At 52.8% G+C, this 25,103-nt stretch overlaps 1 protein-coding gene across 9 annotated transcripts in view; it reads left to right on the top strand.

The window, feature by feature from the left end:
- The window catches only part of SEC14L5 (SEC14 like lipid binding 5), a 41,419-nt gene extending 16,873 nt beyond the window's left edge, over window positions 1–24,546 (top strand). For 3 of the 9 annotated variants that reach the window (XM_045993476.1, XM_045993475.1, XM_045993479.1), the window contains 12 exons: window positions 1,303–1,431; window positions 2,103–2,295; window positions 5,424–5,536; window positions 7,523–7,712; window positions 10,112–10,200; window positions 10,292–10,362; window positions 11,870–12,041; window positions 15,422–15,556; window positions 16,566–16,700; window positions 17,448–17,675; window positions 18,560–18,738; window positions 20,831–24,546. In XM_045993476.1, coding sequence (XP_045849432.1) covers window positions 1,303–1,431; window positions 2,103–2,295; window positions 5,424–5,536; window positions 7,523–7,712; window positions 10,112–10,200; window positions 10,292–10,362; window positions 11,870–12,041; window positions 15,422–15,556; window positions 16,566–16,700; window positions 17,448–17,675; window positions 18,560–18,738; window positions 20,831–20,939 — 1,743 coding nt within the window. In that variant the 3' untranslated portion in view covers window positions 20,940–24,546. The remainder of the gene's footprint in view (window positions 1–1,302; window positions 1,432–2,102; window positions 2,296–5,423; window positions 5,537–7,522; window positions 7,713–10,111; window positions 10,201–10,291; window positions 10,363–11,869; window positions 12,042–15,421; window positions 15,557–16,565; window positions 16,701–17,447; window positions 17,676–18,559; window positions 18,739–20,830) is intronic. The other 6 variants (XR_006816694.1, XR_006816692.1, XR_006816693.1 and 3 more) reach the window with 6 other exon arrangements.
- The last annotated feature ends 557 nt before the right edge of the window (window positions 24,547–25,103 follow it).

The following is a 25,103-nucleotide window of genomic DNA, read 5'->3' as shown; positions in this document are numbered from 1 at the left end:
ACAATGTTGTCACAAGTGCTAAGAAGGGATCCAGCAGGCAGGATGAGGGCAGGGAAGGGGAGAGGCACTCTCTTACGTACCAGTGTCCCTTGGGCCTCTCTGAGGAGGAAGCTGAGAGCTGACAGATGAGGGGGCTGGGAACAGAGTTCTGGGGCAGGAACAGCATATGCGAAGAGCCTGGAGTTGATGAGTAAAGTCTGGGGATAGGGGCCTCCAGAGGGTGGAGGGAGGGAGGAGTCTGGAGGCATTTGCTGGGATGCAGCCCAGCTCTGCCACTTTCTTGCGAAGTGACGTTGGGCAAGTTGATTCCCCTCCTTAGGCTGCCCCCGAGGTTTCTGCCAGGGGAACCTGCCTCATCCGGTGCTGGCAGGAACAAATGAGATCTTGTAGGTAAAGCCCCCTTAGCCTGTGCTAGATCCCAAATGGCGTTTTTCATGATGATAAGTCCGACGTCGTAACTATAGTGCATTAGAGGTGTTTCAGGGGAGCCTCCTCCATAGAAGGGCACTGCCTTGTTCATCGGTCTGGTCCCCAGCACTTGGCATGGTGCCTTGTAGACAGCAGGTATCCAGTAAATGCCCATTGCTTTTTCCTTCCACATTTTCGACTCCTCTTGGGTTCCCCTGGAAACTGGGCCCAGGATGTTGAGATGCTTACCTGTAGGAAAGTGTGGGTGGCAGTTTTTTATGAATCATTTTTAGTGCACGCTTTCTCAGAGTGAGTTGGGCGCACAGCTAAATCAGCATCACCAAGGCTGCTTGGGAAATGCAGGTTTTCAGGCCCCGCCCTGGACCCATTCAGCCCAGATAGCTGCATGTTTAGCAGACTCCCCACTCACGTTTCTGCCCACGGAAGACTGAGAAGTACTAAGCCTGGGCCTGCGCAGTCGCTGTGTCGACAAAGTTTGCACATATATATATATATTTTTAAAAATAATACATATATATATAACATAGTTTAAAATATATACCTAAAATATATACTAATTATGTTCAACTTGCTTCTATATAATTAAATATTAAACATATTACTCATTTAAAGATATCATTCTGTAACAGTTTTTAAGGGAGAGGCATGCGCATACCAGACCCACTTTCTCCATCCCCTCAGGAGAAGGCTCTTTGTTCTTTAACACTTTGCATTGTTCTCTGAGCAAGGCTGCTGCCCCTCCCCCTGCCCTAGGCGCTCCACCCCGCCAGGTGCTGTCTGCTCTATGCTCTGGCTGGGCCCATAACACCAAGAGTTGGGGGGGGCATGGCACCCCACACTGGGACCTTATCATCACCCCTGCCTGGCTTTCAGGTCCACCCTGAGAATGAAGAGTGGACTTGCTTTGAGCAGTCTGCCTCACTTGACATCCGGTCTTTCTTCGGCTTCGAAAGTGCCTTGGAGAAGATCGCCATGAAGCAGTACACAGCCAACGTCAAGAGGGTAAGAGGTGGGCTCCTGGGTCAGTCACAAGGAGGAAGGTACACAGACCTCAGAGCCAGCCATCCTGGTTCAAAACCCGTTCTGCCACCTGACAACCCAAGTGACATCGGGCAAGAGGGATCCTTAACTTTCCTTGGCCTCAGTCTTCTCATCCATAGAATGGGTATCCTAATGATGCCCAAGACACACAAGATAATGAGTGGAAACCACCCGGCCGGGATTGGAGGCTCCATAATCATTATCCTGAAGCTCCCCGATGTTTGGGGCTTGTGCAGTGAACTCTGGACAGAGGAAGGGGTTTCTCTGGTGCTTTGCCCCAGTTAACATGGTTGCTGCGTAAAGATCTCAGACCCATCCCTGGGGAGACGGATAATGAAACAGATGAAATTCATTTTAACAGTATATTTTATCCAACGTGTTATCCAGCGAAAACTTATTAACGAACTCTCTTATGTTTTTTTGTTCCACACTAACTCTTGGATTTCCAGTTCGTATTTGACACTCGTGGCACATCTCTATTCGGACCGGCCACATCGCAACTGCTCAATAGCCACGCGTCAGGGTCGGGACGGCAGCCACGGGCGGGGGGGGGGGGGGTGGGTGTGTGACACCCAGGCTGACGGGCTCACATGCCCTGGTGCTCATGTGCCTCCGATCTCTCTGGCTTCCAGGGGAAGGAGGTGATTGAGCATTACCTGAACGAGCTCATCTCCCAGGGCACCTCTCACATTCCCCGCTGGACGCCTGCCCCCGTCCGAGAGGAGGACGCCCGCGCTCAGGCTGGCCGGAGGGATGCTGGCTCCCCGCAGGCTGACAGGCCCGGCGGTACCCCAGGCCCTGCTCCCGAGACGGTTCTTACCGAGGGTAGGTCCCTGCGGCGGATACCACCTGGCCAGGTCTCTGCCTCTGGCCACCCCTTCCCCCCCACTGCCAGCCACCCAGTCCCCGGAAACCCGCTTAGGGTTTGCTCACTCCGTAGGAGGAGAACTGCTGCGGGTCCCCTTGGGAACGGGTCTGGGACCTGGAATGAGTCAGCTTCCTCCCTTTCCTGAAGCTTCACCCTCTCTCCCTTCCGGCCCAAGAGCCAGAACTGGTTTATTTCTAAATCAGGAATTGACCTGCTCTGGTGCCCCAGGGCTGCCCTTTTCTCCTTTTGTTGTTGTTGTTGTTGTTTTTTACTATTTTTAATTATATGAGTAATGCATGACAATGGTAGGGAAAAAACCCCAAATTTCTTGGAACATGTAAATTAGGAAATAAGACTCCTTTCTTCTCCCTCGAGGGCATAATAGTTTTGTGCTCATAACTCCTGAAACCATCTAGGCATTTATACGTACATAATATGTACACACACAGGCATACACAGGCAAGCAGACGTGTATAACTTATAGTTGAATGAGTGAGAGCAAGTTATACGTTCTACTGGATGTTTTGCTTATTTTCAATTCCTGTTGTTGCTTGAACAGTTTTCTGGATCATTGTTTCTGTCTCAGCACCTTGCAGTATTTTATGGTGTAGTTGGGCCCTACCATAACTTAACTTATTAATAAACACGTATTGATTATTGATGATTTTTAGTTAATTTAGCTTATCTTCTATTAATGGATATTTAGGTTTTTGGTTTTTAATTTTTTCCCACTTAAAAATATAAATAATATATCTTTCTACTTAAGGTTGTTTTTATATTTAGATGAGCATATAGGTAGCATACATCTTTTTTTTTAATTTCCAGAGAGAGAGAATGAGAGTACAAACAGGGGGAGCAGCAGACAGAGGGAGAAGCAGGCTCCCTACTGAGTAAGGAACCCAGTGTGGGACCTGATTCCAGGATCCTGGCATTATGACCTGAGCCAAAGGCAGATGCTTAACCGACGGAGCCCCCCAGGCATCCTGTAGCATAAAATTTTTTAAGTTGAATTGTTGGGTCAGAGGTTATATGCAGACAAAATTTTGGCTGATTTACCAATTAGGCCTACAAAGACATTGTACTAATCAATGTTCCCCCCAAAAGGGCATAGCTGTGTCTATTCCTGACCTCACTCCAGTTCCCCACGAGACTGTGCCTGGGTGGCTCTGTTGGTTTAGTGTCTGCCTTCCACTCGGGTCATGATCCCAGGGTCCTGGGTTCGAGACCTAAGTTGGGCTCCCTGCTCAGTGAGGAAGTCTGCTTCTCCCTCTGCCTCTCCACCCCTCCCTGCTCGTGTACTCTCTCTCTAATAAATAAAATCTTTAAAAATATGAACTGAAAGCAAACAGCAACCACTGGTAGACGAGTGGGGCCAAATATTATTTTCTTGTTCTTAGTGACTCCGTATTGCTTTTTTGTGAATCTCTGTTCTTGTACTTTTTTATTTTCCTATTTGCCCATTGATTTCTTACTGCTTTGTAAGAGCTCTTTGTACTGAAGGCAATTAGCCCTTTGTCATATTTTAAACTTCTGTTGACATGGGAAATGTTCACAATTTAATATTAAAATTAAAAAAAAAAACCCTAGGACTGAAAACTACACATACTCCATGAATTCAGTTTTAACCATATGCATTTGTGCTCACGAAGATTCGGTCTTTCCTTGGGGCCGCTGAAGTGTAGGGCTTGGCTTTTTTTTGACATATGCCATGTAACCAATAATACAGCTGGGGCAGTGTTTAGGGAGAACAAAATTCATTCACTCAACAAACATTTACTCTGTACCAATTGTATATGCACTAGCTGGCTACTGGGGTCCATGCACTTCTAAAATATTGAAAAAATTAAAACTTTTGCCCCTTCGTGTGCACATTGTCCGGTGGTCATGCCCTGTGCCCTCCTCATGTTGCACCAGGCTTTTCCTTCCTTGTCCGTCTGTGCCGTCCGGCAGCAGGGCTGGTGTTCAGGATGGCTGGCGAGAGGCAGAGTCAAGCCCCTTCCACCCGGCCCTGAATCACTGGGCCTTTGTGCTCAGGAGAAAGGGGCCTTCACAGCTGCCCAGAGGCCGGAAGGATGCTGGTATCTCCTGCCTCCCTTGTGCTTCCTCCCTCATCCTCTCCAAGCCCCTTTCTCATCTCCAGCCTCTGTGAGGCTCCCTCACCCCACACCACCAGCATCTCTCCTGCTTCTGTTTACCCAGATGCCTTTTGACCTCCAGCCTGGACTGTTTTTATTTTAGAGGGAACCATTGGGTCCCGCTGCTGCTTGTGCACACATCCCACTTGTTTTCTTATTGCGCACGCAGAGAACGGGCTGTGCGCGTGGGGGCTGATCTTGTGGACCGCCTACCCACTGCTGAGATGCTAATGTCCGCTCCAGCATCTGCCGCCCCAGCAGTTAGGAGTGGGCACCGGGACCTCAGGTTGGAGCCCAGCCTCTAAATGCCTGAACATGCTGACCCCAAACAGCCCCATCACGCAACTGGATAGGACTGAACACTGGGAATGATCTGTGCAACTCCTGGGCTGTATTTTGAGGTCAGGGCTCTGTCTATGAAAAGCCTCAAACCCACAAGGGGGCCAGGAGGTGGGAAGGCAAAAGGAACTGTACCTACCGACCATCTCTTTTACAATGGGGCACTGCATGCGTTTGTTGCTACTTAACCTCTCCTGACCTCAGTTTTGTCTTCCGCGAAGTGGGGACAGTAGTGGCCCTGCCGCACAGGGGTGCTGGGAGAGCTCCCTGAAATGATGCATGTCTAGAAACAATGAGCACATGTTGTTAATAATCTTCAGAGGGCAGGACAGCTCCAGGGGGTGGGAATTACCGGATTTCCAAGGGTCAGAGGACACATCACCTGCCACAGTGAGATCCAGGCTGGCCTCACCATGAGTTTTCATAACCATCTTGGAAATGGGTTGGCAAGACCAGAGGGTGTGGAGCCCCCGTGGCTGGTCTTCGGTGAAAGGGCCACTGTACTCGACGCTTCTGATCCGAGGTGGCCAGTGAGACGAGGGTTCCAGAAAGGGTAGACAACGTGGAGAAGATTGCCCTCTGGTCCTGAACGCCCCCATCTTCTCCCGCAGGGGACAAGCTGGATGCAGACTACATTCAAAGGTACCTGGGCCATCTCACGCCTGTGCAGGAGAGCTGCCTGATCCAACTTCGGCACTGGCTGCAGGAGACCCACAAAGGCAAGGTGGGTGCAGAGCTGGGGTCTACCAGAGCCCGTTCGATGACAGCTATTCACTTCGGGCCCTGGTGGCAGAAGGGTCGGGTAAACAGGCTGATGTCATTAGCAATCCTGAAAACTTCTATTTTACCTTCCTTTTTTTTCTACTTTAAATTAAACTTAATCAACGTATACTGTATTATTAGTTTCAGAGGTAGAATTCAGTGATTCATCAATTGCATATGACACCCAGTACCCATTATTTCAGGCCCCCTCCTTAAATGCCCATCCCCCAGTTATCCCGTCCCCCAATCCACCTCCCCTATTTGCCTCCTTTTTATTATGTATTGTCTCATCTATGTATAATGCATATGCTGTGCGTACCGCTGATCACAGGCTTTCTCGTCCTCTGCACTGTTGACATTTGAGGCTGGACAGTTCTCTATGAGGTGGGGGGGATGTCTTGTGCACTGCCGGGTGCTGACCTCACCAGAAGATAACAGGAGCTCTTCTCCCCCAGCTGCGACCCCAGACTCTAAGCCCTATCCCATGAATGTCCATCATGCTTGTAGGTCCCAAGCATGGACTTGACCTTCAGCTCTGCTTGAATAAGAACGTCCAACTTGCCCTTCCTTCCTACCCCCTCCCCAAGCTGGGCGGGGCAGACAAGGGAGACAGAGGGGCAGACAAGGGAGTTACTTTCACGTTGGGCTGTGGTTTAACCTATCTTGCCGTCTTCTCATCTGTAAAGGGGGATAATGCTGGCAGATGCCATCTGGACTGAATTACAAGGGACAAGGCATGTTAAGTGCCCAGAGTTGTGTCTGGCTCAGGGTGAACACTCAGGCAAGGGGAGATTTCACCGGGGCTGGCTTTCCCTTGCCTGTTGGTATTTGCCCAAGGAAAGGAAGGAGAGGTGACAGGGTCTTCGCTCGTCCCCTCGGCCTCTCAGTTAGACTCTGGGTTCTGTGTGGTAGGAATGCACCTTGAGTCAAGGCAAACAAGAAGGAGAGGAGAGTTTATTGGCCCGTAGATCTGTTGAGCGGGCTGTATTCATTTTCTAGGGCTGCTGAAAGAAAATGCCACAAACTGAGGGGCTCGAAACAACAGAAACGTATTTTCACAGTTCTGGAGGCCAGAAGGCTGAAACCCGGGCGTGGGCAGGGTTGGTTCCTTCTGAAGGCTCTGAGGGAGGATCTGGGCCATGCCTCCTCCCTCCTGGCTTCGGCGGCTGCTGCCGGTCCTCAGCTTGTAGATGCGCCGCTGCAGTCTCTGCCTCTATCATCATCCTGTGGCCTGCTTCCCCCTGTGTGTCCTGTGTCTGTGTCCCAACTCCCCTCCTGGAGTGGGGCCTACGTACGCCAGTGCGACCTTATTTTAGCTAATTATATCAGTATAGACTCGTTCCCAAATAACGTCGCATTCCGAGGTTTTGGGTGGATATGAATTTTGAAGGGACATCACTCAGCCTCGCACAGGGGGCCATGCAGCCTGTCTCAGGGACGTCCCGAACCAGGGCTCACATGCCGTCGGGACCCCTGAGCTCTTGTATCTGTTTGCTTCTGTTTCATCCCCGTCGGACTTCCTTCCCCGTTGAGCTTGGAGCTGTGGCTGTCTGTGGCTTGTAGACTCACCTTTGGCCACTGCAGAGAAAGGGGTTCACGACCCCTTCTTCTGATTTAAGTTGTCTACGTGCCCTGATGGGACTGTGCCACCCCTGAGGCCCTGGGAGTGGCGTGCTGATTGGCAACACCAGCTAAAACCAGGGTTGGTGCTGGGGAGTGGGGAAGTAAAGCAGCTCTCCGAAAAGAAAGAGGTACGTGGGGAGGGAGGAAAGTCAGGCAGCCGAAACTCGCAGATTTTCCCCTACAGCTCACCCCTAGACTGCGTCATGGTTAAGTGTATGGTCCTCTTCCCAGCTACGTATTTTGCGGAGAAGGCAGGAGACGCACTCTCCATAATTCTGTCCGTGGCTTAGGGAATACCGTTCTATGCGCTTTCTCCTTCTCTCAGATTCCCAAAGACGAGCATATCCTCCGGTTCTTGCGGGCCCGTGACTTCCACCTGGACAAGGCCCGGGAGATGCTGTGCCAGTCCTTGAGCTGGAGAAAGCAGCACCAGGTGGATCTCCTCCTCCAGACGTGGCAACCGCCTGCCCTCCTGGAGGAATTCTACGCCGGGGGCTGGCACTACCAGGACATAGGTGCGTCCCTTTACCTCCATAATGCAGAGCGTACACTTCGGTCACTGCCAGAGGTGCTTTGAAGGTCACGTTTCAGGTTGGCCTCTTACTGTTTTTCCTTTGGACTCTTCTGGGTATCTGGAGATGCCCTCGGGGTTTACCCAGCCATGAGGAAAGTAGGGCCGGACATTTTGGGCTCGAAGCACTATTTCTCACACAGGGGCAGCCTTGCCCCTTGCTTTTTTTTTTTTTAATTTTATTTATTTATTTGACAGACAGGGATCACAAGTAGGCAGAGAGGCAGACAGAGAGAGAGGGGGAAGCAGTCTCCCCGCTGAGCAGAGAGCCCAATGTGGAGCTCGATCCCAGGACCCTGGGACCATGACCTGAGCTGAAGGCAGAGGCTTTAACCCACTGAGCCACCCAGGTGCCCCGCCCCTTGGTTTTGATCTTTGGGACCCCACACATGATGGCTGCATGAGTTTGCATGAGTGCCCAGAGCCTGCCGAAGCAAATTACCCCACGCTGGGTGGCTTAAGGCCATAGAGATGTATGTTCTCATAGTTCTGGAGGCAGAAGCTCAAACTCAAGGTGTGAGCAGGGCCAGGCTCCCTGCAATGTCTCTAGGGGAGAGCCTCTCCGTGCCTCCTCCAGCTCCTGGGGGCTCCCGGCGTTCCTTGGCTTGTGGTCATGTCACCCCAGTCTCTGCCTGTCCTCACATGGCTACCCTCTGGCTGTCTCTCTGTGTCCTCTCCTCCTCTTATCAAGACCCCAGGTCACTGGATTTAGGGGCACACTGATCTAGCAGGATTTCCTCTGGAGGTCCTTCACTAATTTTATCCGTAGTCTATTCCCAAATAAGGTCACATTCAGAGGTTCTGGGTGCCCGTGAATTTTGGGGAGACACTGTTCAACCCACTACAAATAACCTCCCTCAGTTTCTCACCAAGCTGCCCTTGATTCCTGTGCCCATTATTCTTTTCAATGCCCTTTAAGTAAAAAATTCACATATATCGATTAGGGTGAGTGCTTGATTCTCCTGAAGAACTGGTTGGAGCACTTTATTTTAATACGCAGTCATTCCTTATTATTCATGGATTCCATATTGGCGAATTTGCCTACTCATGCAAATTTATTTGTAACCCCCAAATCAATACTCGGGTGCTTCTGTGGTCAATTAGGACCATGCGCAGAGTGGCAAAAAATCAGCTGTCCGACCTGAGTGTCCCCAGGATGTCCTTCTGCCTTCTTGTTTCAGCTCTCATACTGTTAACAAGAGTCCTTTTTAAAGTCCACTTCGTACTATCCTTTTTTTTTTCCTTTTGGCAATTTTGTGCCTTGTGTGTGTGTGTGTGTGTGTGTGTGATTTTTGCTGTTTAAAGGCAAAGTGCGAAAGTACTGGCCAGTGTTCCCGAGCACAAGACGGCTGTGATATGCCTCACAGAGAGAATGTGTGGGTTAGGTAAGCTTCTTCCTCTTTTTTTTTTTTTTTAAGATTTATTTATTTATTTGACAGAGAGCGAGAGATCACAAGTAGGCAGAGAGACAGGCAGATAGAAAGGAAGGGAAGCAGGCTCCCAGCTGAGCAGAGAGCTGGAGGCAGGGCTCGATCCCAGGATCCTGGGATCATGACCTAAGCCGTACGCAGAAGCTTTACCCACTGAGCCACCCAGGTGACCCTAGATAAGCTTCTTAAGGCTTGACTGTGGTGCTGCTGGCTGTGAGCTCACAATGCGGATGAATCAACAATTTATACCCAATAAGATGTCCTTAATGAGCATGGCCTCTGAGGCTAGAGCCCCTGAATTCAATAAATTCAGGACAAGGTTATGTATCGATCAGTTAACAAAAATGTAATGTCTCAAGGCTCGCAGGGACCTTACCCCATATTATTCCTCGAAGCGATGCTTCATTGTTCCCTAAGTCAGTTCAAGGTGACTTTAGGAAAAAAACATCACTACCGTGAACAAGAATCGACTGTATTCGTACACACTTCCTTATTTTTCCTATTCGCTTTGGTTGACAGAAAGCTGAGAGCCAACATTATCCTCTCTCTCCGTATTCCTTCCTAACACGGTTCATCTCTTCTTTTTTAAAAAGCTGTAAAGTCAACGGTTAATTTTGGGAGAGATTTGCAGAAAAGTTGCTGAGGTCGTACAGGGACGTGCCCCGTGCCCCTCATCCGGTTTGCTGTGTGATGCAAATCTCTTTGACCCTTGGACACTTTGCCTCTCTGGCTGTAACTGGTGTCAGCCCCTCTAGGGAACAGGCAGAACAGCTGCGAATAAAGGGACAGGAGGGGCCAGGCTGAGCCACAGTCTGGCATCGCCTCCTCCAAGGAGAAGTTTGGGCCTTGCCCTCTCCCTACCAGCCCTGAAATAATGTCCCTTCTCTTTGCTCGGCCTCCGTCGCCTACAAAGACGGCCGCCCCCTCTACATCCTGCGCCTGGGCCACATGGACACCAAAGGCTTGATGAAGGCCGTGGGGGAGGAGACGCTGCTGAAACACGTGAGTCGGGGGCCCCCCTTCCCGGATCCCAGGGCTGCCCGCGGGCGGAGCAGCCACCGGAACGTTTCCCAGCCCGTTCTCTACTTTCCAGGTTCTTTCCGTCAACGAGGAGGGACAGAAGAGATGTGAAGGGAACACAAAGCAGTTTGGCCGTCCCATCAGGCAAGAACCCCAGCCAGGAGCCAGTTCCCCCAAAATAGTAAAAACAGCCAAGGTTCATGGGGCATAGACGCTGGGCCAGGAAGCACGCTAGGTACTTTACAGAAATGTCCTCTCTTCATTCTCATAACGATCCTGTGAGGCAGGGACTGTTACCGTCTCTACTCTTTGTGGAGGGGGAAACTGAGGCTCAGAGGGGCGATGCTCATCCCAGGTTGTTGCGAAATGGGTAAGTGGCAGAGCCGAGATTGGAACCTGTTCCCGTCTGCTTTGGGCTCAAAGACATGATGCCATCATGTGCCCCATCACCCCCTGGATCTTGCTTTGTGAGGCCAGCTCTGCTCCCCCACCAAGTGCCACCTTGACTCTGTCTCCCAGGCAGGGGGACTCGCAGGTGTCCCGGCACATCCAGGAACCACCGTCCCTCTCTGACTTCCCCAAACTCAGTTTCCCACCTGAGTACTTACAGGGGCACTGAACCTTTCTGAACAATAGCGTGCGCGTCTGTAATGTGGGAATCCTATCACGAGTCCCAGGGCTTCTTTACGCATCATCAAGAACAATGACCGTCGAGGGGTAACCCTCACTCTTCAGCACGTGTTCTCCGAAGTACTTGATTCACGTCATCCTTCTTACGGCCCGCCCCGGGTGTGGGGAGGGGCAGGCTGCACCTGCTGTTACAGCTTTTTATCCTGACATAGCCCGATCTTTGGGAAAATGAAGTTCCTTTGTCGTCTGGAGATTTCCTAAGGAGACATACCTTGGTTGGGGTGAGACGTCAGTCAGTCAGGGTCCTGCGCAGAAGTGGAATTCACCTGAGATGGCTCAGATGACAGGGTGACACGAGGGACTCCTTGCCGTGGTGTGGGCTGGATGAAGGGAACAAAGGCCGGATGGAGAGGCTCCTGGGGACTAGCTGCCGTGGTAAAACAGTCATTTCCGTAATGAATTAGTACCAGTGAAGGGGGCACAGAGAGGTCAAGGAACCTGGCTAAGGCCACACAGCAGGTGGCAGCGCTGGCCTCTGAGTCCAGGCCATCTGGCTCTGGAGTGTGTGTTCTCAGCAGTCAGCACCTTTTCAACAACTGGCAGCAGTAACTGGCTTTTATCGAGTGCTGCTCTGGCCCGTCCCTGCAGAGCGCCGAACACATACTATCTCACTTAACCCTAACGACTGCTCGAGATGGGGACCCTTAGTGTCACTGCCACTGTCTTGATGAGGAAATTGCCCGTGTCACACAGCTCTCGGGGGCGGAGGTGACACTTGAATTCAGGTGTCTAGCTTCAGAGGCCAGGCACTGAACTTCTCACCGCATGGCCTCCCCAGCTGAGGGTCAGGGGTGCCTGCGGGTCAGGCTCCACGAGACTGTCCTGCCCCCCTACTCCCAGCCCTGCCTTCCTGAGTCTCTCCATCCCTTCCTGTCTGCCAGCCCCCGAGACTCCCTGAGGCTGTCGGGAGCCCTGGGAGGTGGCAGAGCAAGCTGGAGTCAGTGGCCCGTCTCTGTTGCAGCTCCTGGACCTGCCTCGTGGACCTGGAGGGTCTCAACATGCGTCACCTGTGGCGGCCGGGGGTCAAGGCCCTGCTGCGGATGATTGAGGTGGTGGAGGACAATTACCCCGAGACCCTGGGCCGGCTGCTCATCGTGCGAGCGCCTCGCGTCTTCCCGGTGCTCTGGACGCTGGTGAGAGCGGGTGCCTGGGGCCAGGTCCCTGCCTGGTAGAGATGGCTGAGATGGGAGCGGGGGTGGTTCCCTCTGCCTGCTTGTTCCGTGTCATTTCTCCTAAGTCACAGCTTTATTGAGGTAGAACTCCTGAACCATAAAGTTCACCCTTTCCAAGTGCTGAATTCGGTGCTGTTTAGTAGATTCACAGGGTTGTGCAACCATTCTGCCAGAACATTATCAGCACCCCACAAGGAAGCCCCGTAGCCATCAGCAGCCCCACCGCTCCCCGCTCCCCAGCTCCCGGCAGTCAGGCTGCTTTCTGTCTCCGTGGATTTGCCTGTTCGCACAAGTGGGATCATACAACACGAGGCTTTTTGCATCTGGTTACTCACTGAGCGTCTCACTGAGCGTCTGATCCCAGATTCATCTCTGCTGTAGCTCGGATCAGTCCTTCAGCCCTTTTTATGTCTGAATACGACTCCGCCGTATGGGTGGACCAGGATTTATGCATCTGTTGTCCTGCTTTGTGGACACTGGGGTTGCACTCAGGATAGTACAGCATCCCCGGGGTTCCTGTGAGTCGGCTCCGAGGAGTGTTGGGATTCTGTGCTGTCGGGATTTTATTTTTTTAATTTTTATTTATTTATTTTTTGCTGTAAGGATTTTATTTATTTTTTTTTAAAGATTTTATTTATTTATTTGACAGAGAGAGATCACAAGTAGACAGAGAGGCAGGCAGAGAGAGAGAGAGGGAAGCAGGCTCCCTGCTGAGCAGAGAGCCCCATGCGGGACTCGATCCCAGAACCCTGAGATCATGACCTGAGCCGAAGGCAGCGGCTTAACCCACTGAGCCACCCAGGTGCCCTGCTGTAAGGATTTTAAAACATTTATCCAAGACCCACAGTAAGAAATATGCGTTATGTTATAGCCCAACACACACACACCACACACACCCCTGAAACAGATCTGCAAGTGATGGTTTTACCCTCTTCACTCTTCTATTCCATTCTGTTAAAAATAGGCTAGTCACAAGGCGCTGATTCGATCTCACCACCATGAGCAGGTTGTCACTGGCAGTTGGAAACCACTGGGGCCTTGCTGCTGGTCCACGGGCCCCCTCTGAGAATTCGGCGTCCCAGAAAACCAGAGAACCTCTACGACAAATTGGGGTTCAATCAGACAGACATTCGAGAGTTAAGTGGATTCAGTGCTTCACTAAGCACCTACTATGTGCCAGACACCTTCCAGCCCTGGGGATTTGGAGTAAACAAGCCAGCCTCTGTGTCTCCCCACCACTGTCACGGGGTGGGGAGAGAGAAAGCAGATAACCCCGCACAAGCCAACGCTTCCTGGTTCCCTGTAACAAGGGCGTGAGGATGGCCAGGGTTCTTGGAGAGGCTAAGTCAGGCAGCGGGTGATGCAGGGAGGTAATTTAGATTGGAGAACTGAGGAAGGTCCCTCAGAGGAGGTGACTTGTGACTGAGACCCTCAGGAGGAGAAAGAGTCATGCAGGGAAGGGTGGGGAGGAATGATGGGCCAGGCAACCCACACAGCACGGGCGAGGGCCTGGAGGCAGGATTGTGCTTGATGCTTTTGAGAACCTGAAAACCCAGTCCGGAGTGGTTGGAGCCTAAAGAAAAAGGGCTGGTAGCCCTGGGAGAGGCTGGGAAAATGCTCAGAGACCAGTGCCTGCCACGTCCAGGCTGTGGTGAAGGTGGACTTTGTCCTGGGGCACTAGGGAGCCATGGAGGATTGTCAGCAGGAGGGGATGTGAGCAGACTTCTGGGGAAGAACATTCTCTGGCTCCTGTGGCTACTTCAAGGCTCTGCTGGGGCTGGGCCAGGGAGCAGGAGCTGTAGGAGGGACGGGCAGGACCTGCTCCTAAAGCTTTTTATCTTGACATATCCTGATCTTTGTGAAAATGAAGTTCCCTCGCTGTTTGGAGACCTCTAAGAAGATGGATACTGGGTGGTGGTGGGAGCAATTTAGGGTTCTGGCCAGAAGTGGGATTCACCCCAATGGCTTAATGGGGACATAACATGAAAGACCTCCTTGCAGAGGTATGGGCAGGATGGAGAGGCCCCACGAGCTAGCCCCTGCAGTGAGCCCTGACCACCCCCGAGGGCTGGAGGGACAAGCAGAGAGGTTGACAATGTTACCAAACGCCACGAGAGCTAGAACGGAGTGGGGGTGGGGGTGTCTGGGGCACTGAGGTGAAAGCAAGTGGGGGGAGAAGTACCCTGGCCTCTTTCTCTGTTCCCACCCCCCATCTCCTGCTGCTGCCCCCCACCCCCGCCCAGGGACCACACCAGACGGAAGTCAACGGCATGGAGCCAAGTTGTCGAGGCCCGCAGGGGACCGCTTCCCAGGGTGGAGGCTGAAGCACAGTGAGCACACAGGTGGCATTCCCAGTTCCCTGTCGATCTCCCACCTGTGCCATTCCTTGCTGAACTGGCCTGTGCCCCGACGGCATCAAGTCCTTCCTTCCTGCCGCAACTACAGATCTCGTCACGTACCGCTCCGGCACTGAGTGGGGGGTGCCGTGAGAAACAACCGACTGAGTTCGGTGTTGAAATACTTTCCATCTGGGGTCAACGAAACAGCATCATCCATACAGTGAGGTATTACTCAGCCATAAAAAGAAATGAGGCGTGACCCGGGCTTCAGTGTGGATGAACCAGGGAACCATGCCGCTGAGTGAGAGAAGCCAGACACAGAAGGCCACGTGTCATGTGCTTGCATTTCTACGAAGGGTCCAGAACATGCAAATCCATAGAGAAAGCAGATCAGTGGTTGCCAGGGATTGGGCAAGGGGCATGGTGAGGGATTGCTGATGTGTATGAGTGTGTAAAAGGAATGGGGTTTCCTTCTGGGGTGATGAGAAGTCTTGGAATTACAGGAACGTGGTACAACATAGTGGATGAACTAAAAGCAATTGAACTGTTTGCTTTAAAATCGTTAATTCTGGGGTACCTGGCTGACTCGGTCAGAAGAGCGTGTGATGTTGGAGCTCCTGGGTGGCTTAGTTGTTGAGCACCTGACTTTGGCCTGGGTCATGATCTCGGGGTCCTGAGATCGAGCCGGGTGTCGGGCTCCCCGCTCACTGGGGAGTCTGCTTCTCCTTCTCCCTCTACCCTGCCCCTGGGTCGTGCTCGTGTATTCTTGCTTTCTCTCTCAAATAAATAAATAAAATCTTAAAAAAAAAAAAAGAACGGAAGAGCATGTGATGCTTGATCTCAGGGTCATGAGTTCAAGTCCCACACCGGGTGTAAAGATTGCGTAAATAAATTAAAAATTAAAAAGCCAGTAAAATAAAGTGGTTAATTCTTTGTGATGTGTTACATCTCCACATCACAAACAAAACCCCCGTTCCGTCTTGTCTCCTTTCCCCCCTACAGATCAGCCCCTTCATCAATGAGAACACCAGGCAGAAGTTTCTCATCTACAGCGGCAGCAATTACCAGGGCCCCGGAGGCCTTGTGGACTACCTGGATAAAGAAGTGATCCCCGACTTCCTCGGGGGAGAGTGTGTGGTGAGTGTGTGGCTGCAGGCCCTGGGGTGGGGCTGCAGAGGTCCATGGAGGCTGGAGCGGGGCCCCGCCCTTGTGGTGTGGGTGCTGACACCCGGAGAGGTCACGCTTTCTCTTTTTGGTGGCAGGCCTTGTTTTCAAAGCTGCCCCCAAGAGAGGTGAGTCTTCTCCCAAGGAGGGACCTTACCTTGGTGTTTTCAAACATAGTGATCCAGATGGAAATTTCTGGAAGCGCAGAGACCAGGCCAGTCAAGGGTTTGGTATTCCCCATTCAGTATGTTGCTAGGCAGCAGTCAGAGTTTACCTGCTGACTTTGCGCCCTCTGCTGCCGGGAGAGGGGACTCCCAGCCCAGTGGTCTGGACCCTGGAGCTGGCATACCCAAAGGGATTTATTCCCAACCCACAGCTCCACAGAGTGGGAAAATCGGCCAACTGCTTTAAGGGGAGGCAGCCACAGACCCCTTCTACTGCCTCTCCTGGGGGTGAGGTGACACAGAAATTGGTGACCATGGGTCATGACAGTTTTATCTCATCTGGCTATGGGAAGGCAGGCCCCTCTTCCTTTTCTAACAGAATACCAGACTCCAAGTTTACCTGATCTTTGAGTTTAAAAAAGTCATTTCCTAGGAATTCTGCCAAGCTTGCCCATTTTTTCCGCTTGTTGAGATACGTATGCATGACTTATGTTTAGCAAATGGGCCTGTAAGTCCAGCGTAGTATAAGAGATATGAGCCCAGGGGGCTGATAAACATGGGTTTGTACCCAGGCTCAGCCACATTCTGCTGTGTGATCTTGGGCAAGTGGCCTGCCCTCTCTGAGCTTCCATTTTCCTCCTCTGTGAATGGGAAGAATAATAGCTCCTACTGTATCGTGGTTCCTGGGGAGTAAATGAGGTCATGGAAGCCCGGTTCCCTACTCACTAAAGGGCCACTGTGACAAGTGCAATTTCAGGGGTCACAGAGCACCCTTCTGTGGGTCAGCCAGGCCTGCCACCTTTGTCTTTGTCCCCCAGTGTAATGTCCCTGAAGGAGGGCTGGTCCCCAAGTCCCTCTATCTGACGGAGGAGGAGCAGGAGCACACGGACCAGCTGCGGCAGTGGAGAGAGACCTACCAGTCGGCCAGCGTGCTCCGAGGGGCCCCCCATGAGGTGCTGGGACCTGGCCTGGGAGGGCACGCTGGGCTGGGGTGTTGTCTTAGGCCAGGGTCGCCTGAAGCAGAGCCTGAGGCCAGGGTTCTTGTGCCAGTGATGTGTTCAGGATGAGTTCTCAGCCGAAACCTGTAAGGAGAGTTGGGACAGGGCGGGGTGGGGGCGGATGTAAGCACAGGTGTGGTGCCGCTGAGTCTCGCCCAAGCTGACCCGAGGGGAGCACTGGGCTGTGCAGAGCACGACAGATGGACAGGCCTTTTTTTTTTTTTTTTTAAGATTTTATTTATTTATTACAGAGAGAGAGAGATCACAAGTAGGTAGAGAGACAGGCGGAAAGAGAGGGGAAGCAGGCTCACTGCTGAGCAGAGAGCCCGATGCGGGACTGGATCCCAGGACCCTGAGATCATGACCTGAGCCAAAGGCAGAGGCTTTAACCCACTGAGCCACCCAGGCGCCCCTGGACAGGCTTTTTGTACTCTGTCAGATTCGGCTGTGGGTTACCCAACCCGCGACAGGGTGGGACCCCCAGCCGTTTTGGACAGAGGCAGGTGCATCTCCCCAGAGCAGTTCTTAGACAGTGGAAGCTGGCGACTTCAGCAGCCCATCCTCCCCACAGTCACAGTAGGGACTGGAGACCCAGGTGGGCAGCCCAGAGCACTTCCTACAGCTGACCTCCCTGTCCCAGCTCCCCACTCCTGGTGGGATTCCAGACGGGACTCTCAGACTCTGCCCCTACCCTCCATGCAGGTTGCGGTGGAGATTCTGGAGGGGGAATCAGTCATCACCTGGGACTTTGACATCCTGAGAGGGGACGTGGTCTTCAGCCTGTACCACAGCAAGCAGATGCCCCAGCCTGGCCGCCAGGAGCCCGGGGCTAGGGCCGGCGGGCAGCTGATGGACAAAGGCTGGGTCCTAGGTGTGGATTACAGCCGGGTCGAAGCCCCTCTTGTGTGCCGGGAAGGGGAGAGCATCCAGGTTTGAGCTCCTTTGTTCATTTATTCATTCACCGTGCAGGATTGAGTATTCACTGTGTGCCGGGGTTCTGGCCCTTGACCTTAGCGACCCCGTAGGACAGTCAGGGAGAAAGAACTGGGCAGATTGAGGACTTTGGGGACCCCAGGACCCCATTCTCTGAATCCCCCGTGACTCTTGTCAAAGCCTCAGACTGCCAGGCCCCATGCCAGGGGCATAACTCAGAACCTCTGGGCACGAGGCCTGGACTCGGCATCCCCTACCCTCTCCCAGGGATTTCTGATGTGTTAGTTTCAGAACCTAGAGCATTAGAGACGCTCTAAGACTGGCGACAGAACTCAGATGCGTCTTGGAACATGAACCACCCCGCCCCGCTGCTTCTCACATGCTGCCGGAGGCCAGTGTTCGCCAGTCTTAGACCACCAGCCCGCTCACTCACCCACCCTGCACAGACAGGCTCCGGTGAGCACAGCCGGTCTCACCCTGAGCAGCCGGCTGTCCCGCACCTCACACACCAGCACCCCAGCACCCTATATAGCCCCTCTATAATCCCTGAAGTTGTAACAACTAACAACTCCATTCTCACCATCCGGGCCCTCCACTAACCCTAACCAACCTGCCAGCTCCCAGCCCAGATCCCTCCTGGAGCAGCAGAACAAAAGCCCAACAAAATCCAGGTGTTTAACCACCTGCACCTGTTCTCCTGCAACCGCAGCTCCCCACCCCCCCCACGGCTTCCACTCCTACCAGATCGGAGGGACGCTCTCGGCCCCCACAGATAGCGGAGGAGTCAAGGATGACGTCAGGAGGCCCTGGATTGGTGCGGCAAGGGGCTCCCCTCCGTCCCCACGTGGACCAGAGCCTCAGGGAGGGCTGCTGTGTTTCAGGGCTCCCATGTGACCCGGTGGCCTGGCGTCTATTTGCTCCAGTGGCAAATGCACAGCCCCCCCGGTAATGCGGCGTGCAGCCTCCCGGGGGTGGAGGACGTCCTGACGGCCCTGCACAGCCCCGGCCCCAAGTGCAAACTCCTTTACTACTACGAGGTGCTGGCGTCTGAGGACTTCAGGTAGGAGGGGCTGGACTGGGATCCGGGGCAGGAAGGGCAACCCCCTGCTCTCCTCCAGGCCAGGCCCATAGCACTTCTGAGGCCCCTTCCTTTTGGGCTGGGGGACGTTGGATTCATCTCCCCCACTTGCCTTTGAGCTTATCCCGGGGCGGGGCCCCAGCATGGATATTGTTAAAATTCGCCAGTGGTTCAGCACCCGTGTGAGCAATCGGATCCAAAGCTACCTCCAAATCCTGCTTCAGCTGCAAAACCCCCCCTCCAAATGAAACTCTGGACAGAACCCCAACATACCAGATTGATGGCAGGGGGAAGGGGAGCCCAAAGCCCTCCTCTTTTGACCTCCTCTCACTCCTAGAAACCCATAAAACAGGGTCTGGATTGTTCTAGAACGTTCTAGAATAGTGTCTCGAAGACACCTCTCCCCAAGTGTTGCTTTCCGAGAGAGTAGTGGTTAAGACCTCCAGCACTTCCTGGTTGCTGTGTGACCTCAGGCAAGTCACTTCAGCCATCTGAGCCTCAGCCTCCCCACCGGTTCAACGGGGGCTACTGAAACCCCCACATCCGGGGTTGTCATCAGGAAGAAGTGGTTGGTGGAAGCCTGCCCTTCCCTGAGGCATACAGAAAGCACTTGATGACAAAAATGAAGCAGAGGGTGACGAGATGGAGCTGGCAGTTTCTTCACGGCTTTACAGTTTATCTTTTTTTTTTTTTTTTAAGATTTTATTTATTTATTTGGCAGACAGATCACAAGTAGGCAGAGAGGCAGGCAGAGAGAGAGAGGAGGAAGCAGGCTCCCTGCTGAGCAGAGAGCCCGATGCGGGGCTCCATCCCAGGACCCTGGGATCATGACCTGAGCCAAAGGCAGAGACTTTAACCCACTGAGCCACCCAGGCACCCCTACAGTTTATCTTTTAAAAACAAATGTCATTTTGCTTCCTGCTTCATGACATAGCTCTGTTAGTTTCCTACTTTTTTTTCCTTTGTTTTAAAAGTAGGCTCCACACCCAGCATGGAGGCCAACATGAGACTTGAACTCATGACCCTGAGATCCAGACCTGAGCTGAGATCCAGAGTCAGACACTTAACCCACTGAGCCACCAAGAGTCCCTCTGTTAGTTTCCTTCTAAAATTAGTGCTTTATATTCTTTATTGTGGGTTCAAATCGAGGCTCCAGGAGGGTGTGCATCTGTATCCATATGCCAGGTGCATGTCCAAGTGCCCTAAGGGCACGTGCAGCCCAGTGTGAGAGATACTGGGCCAGTGTCTTTACTCCATAGAGAGCCCCACAGCATGGGAGGGCTGGTGATTTCCTCTTTGGGAAGCAGCTTGTTTTGGGCACTGGGCGCCAGCGAGTGCAGGGGACAGACACCGTAGACACAAACATCCAGGGGCTGCTGCCTCCGGGAGGGCAGGTGGCGGCTAAAGGGTGGACCAGATGCTGCTTGCCAGCCTGCCTGGTCTGGTCCCTGTGGGGAAGCTTGCAGCGCTGACCTTCAACAGCTCACAGGGAACCAGGTCAAGGGCTAGTTCCTGGCCATCCTCAGTAGGCAGGCGTTGGACAGGGCCCTGGGGGACCAGACACACAGGCACTGCCGTCATGGAGCGGGAGGCCACAAGATCACACCTGCATGTAACTATGAACAGTAGTGGATGCCATGCAGGTGTTCCAGCCTGGGTTCTTGTCCAAGGTCACATAGCTGGGAGGTGCCGGAGGTCTCAGCACAGGGTTGTTGTGAGAGCATGGGACGAGGGGCCTGGCCTAGGCTAGAGATAGGGCTGGGGACTGCCCAGGCCTTGGGGCACCCTCCGGGCCATGCTAGATCCACCGCTCACGGAAGCCCCTGAATGGTGTTTGGCAGGCTGGGATCTTTGGGGGTGGGGCAGGAAAATGGGCGGAGCCTTGTTTCTTCACCACAACTTCGCTTGCTTTTCCCTCTGCACTTGCCCTCTGTGCCTAGGGTGGTTACCAGCCTGGTGGAAAGGGCCCTGGGACCTCATTTGCGGCATCACCAGCTTTTCCACTGCTGTGTGGGGGCCCCAAGGCTGTGTCTCCACCAGAAGGTAATGTGCGTGCGATGCCCTTCCTCCCCAGGGGCTCCATGTCCAGCCTGGAATCCTGCACCAGCGGCTTCTCCCAGCTCAGTGCCACCACCTCCTCCTCGTCTGGCCAGTCCCACAGCAGCCCCCTGGTCTCCAGATAGTTGGGACTGAGTCCTGGGGGGCAGCCCGCTTGCCTCCCAGGTCTGCAAGTGTCCATGGGGTCTGGGACCGTGTGGGCTGCAACCCTGGGTCTGGACACTGACTAAGGGGGCATCTGGAGCCAGTGGCAATGATCCAGCTCACGCATTCTCAAGGATGCAAGGACGGAATGATCTTCTTTGGGCTTCACGTAAGGAAAAGCCAAGGAGTGGGTGGGCCACCTTTGGGTCTGCCTGGTCCGAGAGCTCAGGGATGTCATCGGGCTCAGCATCCCCTCTCCATCCCTGGCTCTGCTTTCCCTGGGGCAGCTTCCTTCTCAGGTGCCCTCCCTATGCAGGGGACCCCACCACCACTAAGGTCCCTCCCTCCCTCCAGCTCAGCTGCAGAAGAGAACCTCTGTCTCCCAAAGTTCCATCCAAGCTCCTAGAATGGAGCCTAATCAGTCTGCCTGGGTCTCACACTGGTCCCTGAACCAATCACAGTTGCCAGAGGACCAGAGAACACTGATTGGCCGACAGTGTCCTGTGTCCGATCTGGGCCAGTTACCATACCGAGATGGGCTTTCAGCGATTGGTCTCCCTGGACCAATGCCTGTTCCTGAAGCCAACCACCTGGTTTGAAAAGCATAAGGAAGTTGCCTCTAGGAATACTGGGGTGCCCCACAGGAAGAAGAGGGAACGAATGCTGGGTTGGCAGAAATGACTTTCACAACTGACTCCAAAGCAATGCCCTGTGTCCCAAGACATGCGTGCTGAGCAGATATATGAGTTACAGGGTCACTTTCTATGGGGAGCAGCCCACCCGGGCCTGAAACCCATCTTCCCAGCACTTGGCTAGGAAGTCAGCCTGACCACCACTGACTTGAGGAGGGTGGGGAGGCCCAGGCAGGGATGAACCTGTCTTTAAACTCCTCTGGGTGTTCTTTTCTTTTCTCGGAACTGTTTAATTATGACTTTTTTGGTTGGAAGTCACAGAGACCCACTCAAAAGGGTAACCAGTCATGATCACATGCAACTGGCCTGTCTAGGAGTCCTTGCTTCAGGTAAGGCTGGATCTAGGATCTCAGCATGGCACCAGGACTCCCCTGTGGGGAGGAGGAGGTTGTGCCTTTGTTGTGTCCACCCTAGGGCAAACCTGACCCCTGCAACCAGCTTCAATATTGACAGACTTTCCCTGAGTTCTTGCATGGAAAAGTTTTGGGTATCCTTGGGGTTTGAGGACATGCCTCCTTTCCTTTCCTGGGCTTCCAAAAAAGGCAACAAGTCACAGGTTACTAACTGGCAGCCTGCAGACTGATCTGACTTTTGTTTTGCCTATAGAGGGATTTAAAAATTGGGGGCATTTCATACAGAAATCTAACCATCCAGCTTCCCTTAGGCATTTGGGACTGTTGGCAAAACGGGCCACTATTGCCATGAAAAGGCAATACAACTGTGCCCCTTGATGGAGCTACCCCAGTCCCTACCCCTCCAGGGACTGTCACTCACATTATCTGCCTGGGAGGGACCTCATCAATATGCCTCCAACAACAGCTGGGGGGCCAATCTGGGCCCAGATGGCTCAATGGTACTCTTCCCTTATAGCCTTCCTTACAGCTGGGGGTCATCTCTGGTCAACACCCAGAGTCACTGGGCCTTGCCCAAGGGGTAGGCTTGCAACCGTGGACTTGATGATTCCATGCGGTCTCAGCATGGTGGAACAAGGAGAGCAAGGACTTCCTTGCCTACCAGCCTCACCCCCAAACCTGGAGCAGAGAGAAGGAGCTACCTTCTCGGAGACATCCTTCTCCCTCCAGGGAGGGAGTCTCATCCATCTCTGTTTGCTCCTCAGGTATAGGAACAAAACCCAAAACTGCATCCTGCATCAAGGTGTGTGTGCACATGAGGGAGAGTGGTAGGGGGACTCGGGGGACATTCTCAAAGCTAGTTGCTCCCATGTCACCAGGCATTAATCACTGAGGAATCTGAGATATTTGCATCAGTCTTTAGATGAGTTTCTCGCCTGCCTCTAAAACCCAGGTGTGCCCTAGAAGCATTCTGAGCTAAGCTGCCCTAGCACACCCCATACATTAATTGTCTAGGACTAGCACCAGGGGAGGATGGAGAAGCCTTTCCTTGACTTGGGGTTATACTTGGCTTGAGAACTGGAACCTGGATCTGCTGTGACCTCTCCAGCCCAGACAAAAGGGATGAGCTTCAGGCCCTCTCACTTCTCCTGAGAGCTCATTCTTTCTCCCATGAGAAGGCTCCAGCTCAAACTGGCTTAAGCAACAAAGGGAATTCCCTGGGTCCTATAACTGGGACGGCTAAGGGCGTGCTTGTTTCAGGTATGGTTGGATCCTGGAGTGTAGTGTCCTCAGGCTCATATGCTCATCCTCTCAACCTCACCCAGGCCTCCTAGCTCTGTATCTCTTTTCAGGCTGGTCTCATCCTCTCCTCTGCCTAGTGGGAAAGGTGGCTGCCAGCAGCCCCAAGTCTACAACCACAGGGTTCACAATCTCTAAGGCTGAAAGAATTCTCTATCTCAAATCCCAAAGAAGCCTCTGCCTGGCCCTGTTTGAGTAAAGTGCTCACTCCTACAGATGTATGGCCAAGGGGCTGCGGGTCCTGTGATTGCCATTTCCTCCAGAAGCAGCAGTGGGATAGGAGAGAGCAGATTACCCCAGGACGAGGGAAGCTGGGCCACAGAGGCAGCAGACAGCCACGATGGCATCTGCTGAGTCGCCCTCCATGTTGGAGGTCTCTGGGGCCCAAGCTGGCACTTCATCAATCCGTAGGTCTTTCCTACCCTTGGGAGGCATGAAATTAAAAATCCAAGGGCTGCCAAGTTCCTGGCTTCTGTATTTCCCTAAACCCCAGGGTTGGAAGTTCCTTGGCTTGGTTTCTTTCTCCCTCTTGTTCATTAACCTGTTGTGACCAGAACAGAAACAACCCACTAGCAAAAGGATCCTGCCCACGCACTGTGTTTAGGAGCTTGGGTCTTAAAATTTAGACGGGGCGGGGTTCAAACCCCAGCCTTCTTTTCACTAGCGTGTAACCTCCAGCAGGTGACTTAACCCCCCTGTGCCTCAGTTTCCTCATCTGTAAAATGGGGATGTGCCTACCTCATTCACTGGGTTGTCGTGGGACAAGTGAGAGGAGCTGTAGAGTCCACAAGCCCAGTGCCCAGCACACAGAAAGCACACGATAAACGTCAGAGGTTAGCCTGATGACTTAAGGCTTCTCAACCAAACCAGACTCCTTCCGGAGGAGGCCCGCCTGTCACTGTTTCTCCTGGGACAGGAGGCTCAGCACCATGAGCATCCAGAGGAAAGTGGGTGTCGGGATTTAATTTCCCTCTTCCTCTCCTGTTTAGCAACTGCTTGCGTTTTCTGAGCAAATCCACTAAATCTGGAAGAGCATCATTTGGAGTGGTATCTTCCCCGACTGGCTAGAGAATGTTCTCTACAGGCTGAAATACGGGGCTTCTGAGAACTCCCCCCGCCCCACCCTGCACTCTGGAATTGCTCCTCCTGTAAAACGAATTGTTTGATGAGAATACAATAATTCTGTTCCAAACACTCTGTTTCAGCCAATAAAACACGATGTTCCTCGTTTGCCTGATCATTTGCTCCAACTGAAAGCATTAAACATTTTCGATTCGGATATACCTCAGTTGTCTACCTCCTAAAACCCTGCGGGTTTCCCTGGGTTTCTTCAGGAGTTACTCCGCTGCTGTTTGTAAAATGCAAAAGCATTTTCAGCAAGGGTGGTATCACCCTCAAGGGGTTGCGAGTTGGTTCTTGGGGGAAAGGGGACGCATACGAAATATAACATGTTTATATATAAAGCGCAGACATACAGTAGTAGTTCCCTAGGGCTGCTGTAACAAATTCCCACACACTTGGTTGGCCTAAAACAACAGGACCGGATTCCTTCACCGTTCTGGGGGCCAGAAGTCTGAGCTCAAGGCGTTTGCAGGTGTCCCTCCTAATACTAGGGGACGATCCTTCCTACTTCTTGGAGCTTCTGGAATCACTGGGAATGCCCTGGCTTGTGGCTGCATCGCTCTCGTCCTGCTTGTCTTCACATGGCTTCTTCTCTGTGTGTCTCCTGTCTTGTAAGGACACCAGGCACTGGGTTTAGGGTTCACCGTCAATCTAATACGATTTCAGCTTCAGATCCTTA

This window comes from Meles meles, chromosome 21 (genome assembly GCF_922984935.1).
Source record: "Meles meles chromosome 21, mMelMel3.1 paternal haplotype, whole genome shotgun sequence".
Lineage (NCBI taxonomy): Eukaryota > Metazoa > Chordata > Mammalia > Carnivora > Mustelidae > Meles > Meles meles.
The sequence above is the reverse complement of the archived record's forward strand: the minus strand, read 5'-3'. Positions and strand labels throughout refer to the sequence as shown.